General features: G+C 46.8%; 1 protein-coding gene across 3 annotated transcripts in view; it reads left to right on the top strand.

Moving 5' to 3' along the window:
• Positions 1 to 8,599, top strand: part of chfr (checkpoint with forkhead and ring finger domains, E3 ubiquitin protein ligase) — a 14,446-nt gene extending 5,847 nt beyond the window's left edge. For 2 of the 3 annotated variants that reach the window (XM_086207509.1, XM_086207510.1), the window contains exons 7-19: positions 1 to 151; positions 925 to 1,005; positions 1,197 to 1,347; positions 1,424 to 1,578; positions 1,724 to 1,880; positions 3,099 to 3,316; positions 3,408 to 3,524; positions 3,717 to 3,800; positions 3,947 to 4,014; positions 4,497 to 4,569; positions 4,942 to 5,049; positions 5,602 to 5,674; positions 6,460 to 8,599. The exon at positions 1 to 151 is cut by the window's left edge and continues 47 nt beyond it. In XM_086207509.1, coding sequence (XP_086063635.1) covers positions 1 to 151; positions 925 to 1,005; positions 1,197 to 1,347; positions 1,424 to 1,578; positions 1,724 to 1,880; positions 3,099 to 3,316; positions 3,408 to 3,524; positions 3,717 to 3,800; positions 3,947 to 4,014; positions 4,497 to 4,569; positions 4,942 to 5,049; positions 5,602 to 5,674; positions 6,460 to 6,502 — 1,479 coding nt within the window. In that variant the 3' untranslated portion in view covers positions 6,503 to 8,599. The remainder of the gene's footprint in view (positions 152 to 924; positions 1,006 to 1,196; positions 1,348 to 1,423; positions 1,579 to 1,723; positions 1,881 to 3,098; positions 3,317 to 3,407; positions 3,525 to 3,716; positions 3,801 to 3,946; positions 4,015 to 4,496; positions 4,570 to 4,941; positions 5,050 to 5,601; positions 5,675 to 6,459) is intronic. The other variant, XR_015116682.1, reaches the window with a different exon arrangement.
• Positions 8,600 to 8,634: the final 35 nt, after the last annotated feature.

The following is an 8,634-nucleotide window of genomic DNA, read 5'->3' as shown; positions in this document are numbered from 1 at the left end:
ATGTCTCTCTCTGTGGAGCCTGTGCTGCTCTCCAAGGCTCCTCGGGGTCGAACCCAGGAAGACCCTCAACCCTCCACCTCAGCGTCCCACCTCTGTGCCAGGGCCCTAACCTCACCTGGACCCCCGGCAGCCAGAGCCCGTCCTGCTTCTAGTAGGTCCTCTGCTCCTTCTGTTCAAGAGCGTCATTTTCTCTGATTTACCTGAATTTATCAGTTGAACTTTATGAAGTTGATTTACTGTTTTATTTCCCTGTTGTTTGGTCGTATGTAGAGCGGGGGGGGGGGGGTCTCTAAAGGTCTGTGACAAACAAAGTTTCCATCCTTGCAATGACAACAATTTTAAATCCATTTCTTCCTTGGCAGTATCAGTTTGCTGTGATAAAATGCGATGTGTTCGGATCTGCTTCTTATTGTTCCAACACTGAGGTTTTACTCAAAGAAATCATCAACTATTATAGTGTTTAAAGCAGAAAATTCCATTTTAATGTGAAGCTGCAAAGGGTTGAAATAAACAGAAAGATGAAGGGAGCAGGATGAACTTGCTGGGTGAGCACACTTCGTACAACACCAGCCAACGGGAAAAAACAAAAGCTTTTATTTATTTATAGTTTGTCTGCCAAGTGGGACTGAGAGGTGTTAGAGATTTCAAATTGTTGGGACTGTCTTCTAGCGTGGGAGTGATGTCACACTCTAAAGTGAGATTAAAGAGCTGCAAATTATTTAAAAAGCTGAAAAAATGTTAGAAATTGGAAAAATGATGAAAGATGATGCCCTTAAAGCGCTGAATACTGCGGTATTTGATTATTTCTGTCACTCAAATTTTGAAGGAGTTGAAAGTCTCAAAATGAAGAGGAGGAGAATCACGTTGATTTAACGCATTCTGATGACGATCATGCGTTGTTGCTGTTTGTTAAATTCATCCTAGCTGGCCAGGCTAAGGGTGCTGCTGCAGGAGAGGAGGAGGAGATCACCTACCTGGAGCCAGAGCGCAAGAGGAGGAAAACGGGTGAGTTCTGTCGCACATCACCGAGGCTTTCATCTGACATCCAGACTGCAACAAAAACTGCAGCGTCTACTTTTTGGTTTCGGCGTATCGAGGCCGATCATTCATATCAGCTCCCTTCACCTTGAGCCATAATAACATGGCCAGCTTGAAGTGTTTAAGAGAATAGAAACAGTGGGTGTCCTGTCATGCAGACAAAGGTCCCGATCTGCCAAACACGTCCAGCACCGACACGCCAGCCCAGTCCGCTCAGCAAAGACCCCCAGCAGAGGCGACGAAGACGGATAAGATGGAGGAGTCTCTGACTTGTATTATTTGCCAGGACCTGCTGTATGACTGTGTCAGGTAAGGCACCCCGCACCTGTCCCAGCCGGGGTTTGTGCCCGTTCAGCCTGTACAGTTGTGGTGATCTGTGCTTCAGCTTGCAGCCCTGCATGCACACGTTCTGTGCTGCCTGCTACTCGGGCTGGATGGAGCGCTCTTCTCTGTGTCCTACCTGCCGCTGCCCTGTGGAACGGATTCGCAAGAACCACATGCTCAACAACCTAGTGGAGGCTTACCTCATCCAGCACCCAGGTCAGGAACACTCAGGATCATCTGAAGAGGGTTTAACAGGAAGAGAGTTAAAAACCTGACAGAGCTATTGGAGTACATGGTCTCTAGTCCAGAGAAATCCTGGTGTGTTTGCTGTAGAAGTCAAACGTGTGTTCCTGTTCCACAGATAAGTGCCGCAGCGAGGAGGACTTGAAAAGCATGGATAGACGCAACAAGATCAGCCAGGACATGTTGCAGCCAAAAGTTGAGTGTTCCTTCTCAGATGAGGAGGGCAGCTCTCTCTTGGAGTACTCTGACAGTGACAGCGACTCCTCTGATATCAGGTACGAGCCTTGTTGTTTGTGGAAAATGTGCGGTAATGAAATCAATATTTCTAAAATCTAGTATTGTGCTAAATATAACCAATATCACAGATCTATAACAAACACATCTGGACCTCAAGATGCCTAGAAAGACCATAGAATTTATGTCAATAACCTCCTGAAACCTGAAGGTTTCCTGGAATACTTGATAGAAATGTCAACATCCACCAAAGCGTTCATGCTTCTAGCTGTTGCGAAGACTGCGAAATGGATAAAAACAGATCTTATGCCTCCATCTAAGATGGCTTGTCTTTGCCTTACAGTTTATTAAGCTTTTCTGTAATAAAAAACACCTAAAATGATGTGGACATGTCATCAGGTCAAAAGGGAGGGATGTGTAGATGTTCCCAGGTCTTAAAGGTAGAACAACCCAGATGTCTAATGGAATAAACTCACTAACACGCTAGATGCCGCCACCAAGGCCCCACGTTCCCACGGATGATTCGTCCAAACAACACTTAGCCAAGCTGGGCGTCAAACTCACAACCTCTCACAACCTGAAGTAGCGCCTCAGTGGTCAACGTGAAATCCACTGACCTGCTGACACAAATATTAAACATAACGACGTCACACACAAGCACTGCAGCTTGAGCTGGGATTCGGTGTATTTAGCTGAGCCTGAGCTGGCACGGCCAGGTGAGTCGACACAGTCGCAGCTTCTCCTCTCAGGTACCGAGGACCAAAACTAACAGACACAAACTCTCATTTGAGCCAGCAGCTGTTAGCCTCTGATAAATTAGCTCTCACACTTCGCTGTAAGCACACTAATTATTACGCTTCATCACCGTCTACTGATGAATAATGTCGTTGCTGTCTTCTCTTAAACTTTGGTACATTGTATTGTTTTTATTGTATTGTTTTCGCTGTTTTAACTTCTAACTCTTAACCTTAATTTGTATCGTTTTCGCGCCGTCTTTGCCGGCATGGTTTTTTTTGTTGTTGTTGTTTTTCTCGGTGCAAAGTTGTAAAACCTTTCAACTTGGAGGTAAAAATGTTTTAAACTAAATGGTTGATCATGAGTGGAGGTGTGGCTTCCTGTTGGTGAAAGCTTTTAAATCAGAAACCAGGAATTCCCGCTGTGGGGGATGATTACTCTCCTACTTGGTAAATCCGCCTGTGTTGGAGGGTTGCTGTGGGTTTTTACTTGTGACGTGAAAAAGTTTTAATCTCTGTCCCCAGTCAGCCTGTGGTGATGTGCCGGCAGTGTCCCGGCTTCTGGTCGGGGGGCGATCAGCTGCTGTTGGATGCGGGGTCCACCTACTGGTTCTCTGGTCTGTTAGCTCCACCCCCCATACCCCCCATAGCACCATTCCCTCCTCCACCCAAACCTGCTCATGATGCTGGGTCCACAAAGCCTGCAGGGGAGGAGCCCTCAACGTCCTCTGATGTCCCGTCAGGTTAGAGAAGCTGATGTTAATGTTTCCGTTCACCACAACACTAAAGCTACAGCAGCTAAAGCTCTCTGGTCTTCTCCCCTCCTGTCTGCAGCCCCCCAGGAGTACCGCTGCCCCCCCCAGGGCTGCCATCTTATCTGCACCTGCTGCCTCCAGCCGATGCCAGACAGGCGGGCTGAGTTTAATGGTCAGCAGGATCTTGTTCAGCAGTGTGAGTGAATGAGGTGGTTTCTATCATACTGGTGTATCCATGCAGAGCACTGGCCTGTCAGTGCCGGTCCGGCTCACTCAGTGAGTTGTGCCGCACATGCAAAGTCACCTGATAATGAAGGTGAAATTCATCCCACGGTTCACACGTGTAGATTTAGTCGTTCTTCATACGTGATGTGCTGTGTGTTGGCAGGTGGGCGGTGCCAGCGGCCCTTCTGTCATATCTACTGGGGTTGTCAGAGGATCGGCTGTCAGGGCTGCCTGGCTCGATTCAGTGGTACGTTTCTGGTCATAATGCCCCCATAATTGTGGATCCTCAGTGGATCTGTGGAAGGTCACTCACGTGTCACTGTCCGTCGCCACAGCTCCGGAATTCAAACTAGCAACCCTAAATGCGCTAAAATTCCCCAACTTTTCTTTCAGAGCTCAATCTGACAGCCAGCCTGAGCGGAGTGCTGAACAACAATAACTACGAGTCCGAGATCCTCCAGGTGAGAGGGTGTCAGTCTTCACCCATGCATGAGACCTGTTGGATTAGCGACTCATTCATCAGTCGCACCAGGTCCACCTCTGCTAAAAGAACCTGACCAAGTGTGTCCACTTCAGACCAGGTCGATTCATCCTGTGTCTTGGGGGGTCGGATCATTAAAACACACTTGACCATGTTCCTTTGAAACCAGATCCCCCTACATGTCTGCACCTGCTTCCCGTAGGTTTCTGTGGGCTGGAGAACAAGCGCCAATTACATCAAATTAGTAAAAAGTCAGATATTATATGAATATTTTTTACTGTTTTAGTTAGAAATGCAGTTCACACCCGCCTCGTGATGTCTCCTCACTCAACAGTAATAGAGACAGCAGTCGAGGAAAAAAGACTTTGGTATCTGAATCCGTGTCTTGACTGGCAGAAGTGTATGGCAATCTGGGGTCGGTGCGTCCCCCGCCCTCCTGATGGGTTTCTGTCCTTTCATCAGAACTACCTGTCCTCCCGAGGGAAGTCATGGAGCGATCTGCTCCAGGAGGCCTTGCAGAGGAAGTACCTCCCAGGTGAGCCCAAGGAGCCTTAACCCCTCTCCAGTCAAGCTAAACAAAGATGGGTTTTCTCTTCCTGTTTCATGTCAGCTTCATTAATCAGGCAGACTCACTGAGGTCAGAATCTCTTTGCCAGGGGAGGCCTGAGTAGAAGAAGTGTTCTTTATTAGACACAGCAATAAAAACAATGCAGCAACACAGCAGTAAAAACTACACAACTGAATAAAACAGTCACAAGAGTCATAAAGCATCACATAATAATGATTTAAATTCTCCAAGGGAGACACACAACTGTATTTTGAGGGACGTTTGTCAATCATCCACCGGGACCGTGCAGAGTAACAGAAACTGAAAGTACTGCGTCTGTTTGGTGTCTCTCTGTGTCAGATTGTGGCGTCACTGCTGACACCATCCTGTGCTTCTGCTGCGGTCTGGGAACGTTCAAGGAGCTGGCCTACAAGTACAGACAGAGCATCCCTCCATCCGAACTGCCAGGTCAGACGTGACCCATGTCTTGTTGGTGTTTACAGATATTTGTCGATGCGGGGGTGTTTTTTAGCCTTGCGCCTGCATGTCCTTCATGTTGCTGCTCTCAGAACCTGTGGATCCGCTGAGACGTGTTGGAGTTGTTCTGTTTTGGAGCCTGTCAGTGTCTCCACCTGATCAAACAAGCCTGTCACCGGGTCCTAGGGAGCTCTGCTCATTTCCAGTGTAGTTTGTAACTCCTTGTGGCAGTCAAATTGGTTGATTGAGTTTTTCATGAATTATAGTTTGGGGAATTAAAAATGAGTTGAACTGGAGGAACTTGAGCAGGAAGGTGTGTATGTGTGTGTGTGTGTGTGTGGGGGGGGGGGGTGCTAATGTCATCTTCGCATTAGCTCCCAAACAGGCCTGTTTTTGGTGATAAGATGTTAGCAGCAACAGTTCTTCAACTGGATCAGAATCAATGACCAGTGAGTGAGGATAAAACGATTGGCTCTTTTTGCTGTTGCATTTCACTCTTTATGTCACGCAGGAGAAATGAACGTCTTCTTGTTCCCTCCTCAGCCGCCGTGACGTCCCGTCCTGACTGTTACTGGGGACGTAACTGTCGTACGCAGCTGAAGGCCCATCACGCCATGTGAGTCCACAACACACCTGGAACTCAGTCTCTGAGAGACACTCTGCCCCCTCTTGCTTATATGGGGAAGTGCAGTATCTAGTGGAGACGCTGACACTGGAATATAAAAAGGCATTCTTGTATGTCTGTTTCTTTTTGTGCTTGATTTATTTGCATCGATCATAAATATCAACTCCTTTGCTGTACCTCTAAGCCTGGGGGGACCACATGTAGACTGCAGTGGTCAAACATGCCCCTGAATAGTCAACGGAGCCACGCCGCACGCTAATACACCTCTCATACTGTTGCTAGACCGGTGGTTCTTTTTCGGATTGGTTGATATTCCAGAATTCCATGCCATGTCGGTTAGGTGGAGAGATAACAGGCCAAATATGGTCAAAATAACAGCTGTTCTACTTCCTCTTACCGTGGAAGTGCCTTGCAAAGGAGGTCAGGCTGATTTGTAACGATTGATACCCTTCATGTGGACCCCCGGAACCCCCCAAGGCCTTCTGGAGGAGGAACCACTGGGGTGTTCTGAGTCAGTGCGCTCACCAGTCTCAACTTGAGTATGATATTTTTGGTTGCTTCGGCCTGTTGAGTCATGAATCTGTCACGAAGCTCCTGTGGTATGTTGAGGGATGTTGAGAGGTGCTGGTGCACTTCATGCTGTTCACTCATTCAACCACTAGGGGGAGACCTCGGCTTAACAAGGAGCCTCATGTGGTCCCACATGTTTTAGGAATGTAGAATGCAACATTCACATGTCTGTTTGGTTTGTTTTTCTCCTTTTCTTTTCATTTCAGAAAATTCAACCATATATGTGAGCAAACGCGCTTCAAGAGCTGAGGGAGCAAAGATGTCAGCTTCTCCACACAAGCGTCATGTACAGAGAAACCACTTGTTCCAATGGTCAGAGCCGAATGTCTCGCTGGAGCTGTCCCTGACGTACAGCAGTCTAATGATGCATGAATAATACAACTGTATCCATGACGATAGTCTCTTACCTGGCACAGGGCTCTGTGAAGGAGTGCTGTGCAGATTAACTCTTAATTTTAGTTTAGAATTTAATTTTCTTCTCACCAGCTCCTGCGTTGGTCATGTTAACCAACAACCTATCGTCTAACAATGATGAAAGCAACTCGTCCGGATTAAGGCCATATATGAGCACTTACATGTCAGTAAGCGTGACTGACATCACTTCCTGCTCTTGTTTTAGTTAATGGAGCTTCACAAGTTTGTGTAGTTTGTGCTGCTGCATTTAGACCCCAGCACTTCCCGCACGCACATCCATATCATTGTGAGAAAAAGTAAAATAATCTTGAGCTACAGTTTTGGTCCAAGTGTGTTTAGAATTCACATTGGAGGTCTTTTCCTTTCCCGGGTCACTGGTGTGTTCCCAGGCACAAGGCAAATCCCTGCATACATACAAGGGTAGATTCATAATCCCGTGATATTTGTACAAGATTTCATGTCTGTGTGAGGGGATCAGCGTGTTGTAATGCTGTCAGAGGGCCCGGGGCCTCTGTTGTGTGCTTTGCTCTGGGTAATCGTCTCCAAGCAGTGCAGAAGGGACGCTTCGTCTGTCCACGTAGCCAAGTGTCTCAAAGGTGCTGGGCCTCGTACGCAACAATGTAATGCAAAAAAATCTTGGGAGACTTTTTGTTGAGTAGTTCATGTTTTTGGCTGTTTTTTCCTTTTCTTAATTGAAGTGATTTTCTCTGGTTCCTCAGGAAGATGAAGCTGCTGTTTGACTGCAGGTAGAGAAGAAAGGGCCATGTGAAGAACAGTGAGGATGAACCCAAGTGAACGTTTCTGTGAATATCCTTGACAACTCAGCCTTTATTCTGTAGTTTTTCAGCAAAGTTGGAGCACCCACACTAGTTTTCAGTAATAGCAACGGGATTTTTTTCTGAAAATGCGGTATTACCATGAAGAGAGTGTGTGGGGTGTGAGGACCGGCCGGTTGCCTCAACTCAGGTCTTGGTGTCACACGAGTTTAGATTCAGGTGAACATGCCCTAAAGATTTGCTGGATGTGTTTATATTGAATGACTGAGGATTTGCACACGTTACTGATTTGTGGAGCAGAATTTATTTTTTACAGGGTTACGCTCAGGATCTTTATTGAAAAAAATATGAAAGTTTCATTCCAAAATTAAATGTTAATCATCTGAAAGAAAGACAAAATGCAGGTTTGATTGAAGGCCATTGATCATGGGAGTTAAATATGCTGTTTTTGATGCACTGTATATTATCATTAACAAGAATTAACACCATGTAGATATGTTGTTATTTTGGAATGTCGCTCTTCATATTTGTGGCGAAGGACGCGGCCCCGTCTGGCCTGTGAGGGAGTGCTGTCCTGCCCTCTGCCTGGGTCCGCAGTCCATGTTTGGGGTTAGCAAGGCGGTTTAGATGGTTCAGTCATGGTGGGTCCACACACTGGCATTCCTTAGCGGCTCAGGCCCTCAGCACAAGCCCACTCGATCCCCCGACAGAGGGGCTGAGTTTTAATTATTCCCTACCAGAGATCTGGCCACTCTAAGCCAACAACAGTCCCAAGCCGCGCCAATCAGGAATTGGTATTAAAGAGGCTTTGGAGTAGTGCTTTGCAGTCTCCCAGGAGAGGGGGATGTGTTGTATACCAACGCAAATATTTACTCACTTTGCGTGTAAAAGTCTGGACTGAACTGTATGGAAGAGGCAGGTTTCCTTCATCAGGGAAAGTGGGAGACGGGGCGGGCATTTCTGGATGGGGGATTACAGTCCGTAGTGATGCCCGGAACACTTGAACGCTTGGTTGGATCACTGGAGAAGCACAAGAACATATCAAGTTGTTTGGAACATGTCATCTTCTGTATGTTATACTAGAGATACTAACTCTTGGATGTTTACATGAAACTGGTTTGCCCGTTTATCTCAATTAAAGGAACGATGCAGCTGTTGGCAGACACCGACTTGCTTTGTCCATGTTTCCCT

Source organism: Aulostomus chinensis, chromosome 6 (genome assembly GCF_037954235.1).
Source record: "Aulostomus chinensis isolate RoL2024-O1b breed Wild chromosome 6, RoL_Achi_v1.0, whole genome shotgun sequence".
Classification (NCBI taxonomy): Eukaryota; Metazoa; Chordata; class Actinopteri; order Syngnathiformes; family Aulostomidae; genus Aulostomus; species Aulostomus chinensis.
Note: the sequence above shows the minus strand (reverse complement) of the source record. Positions and strands in the feature narration are given on the sequence as shown.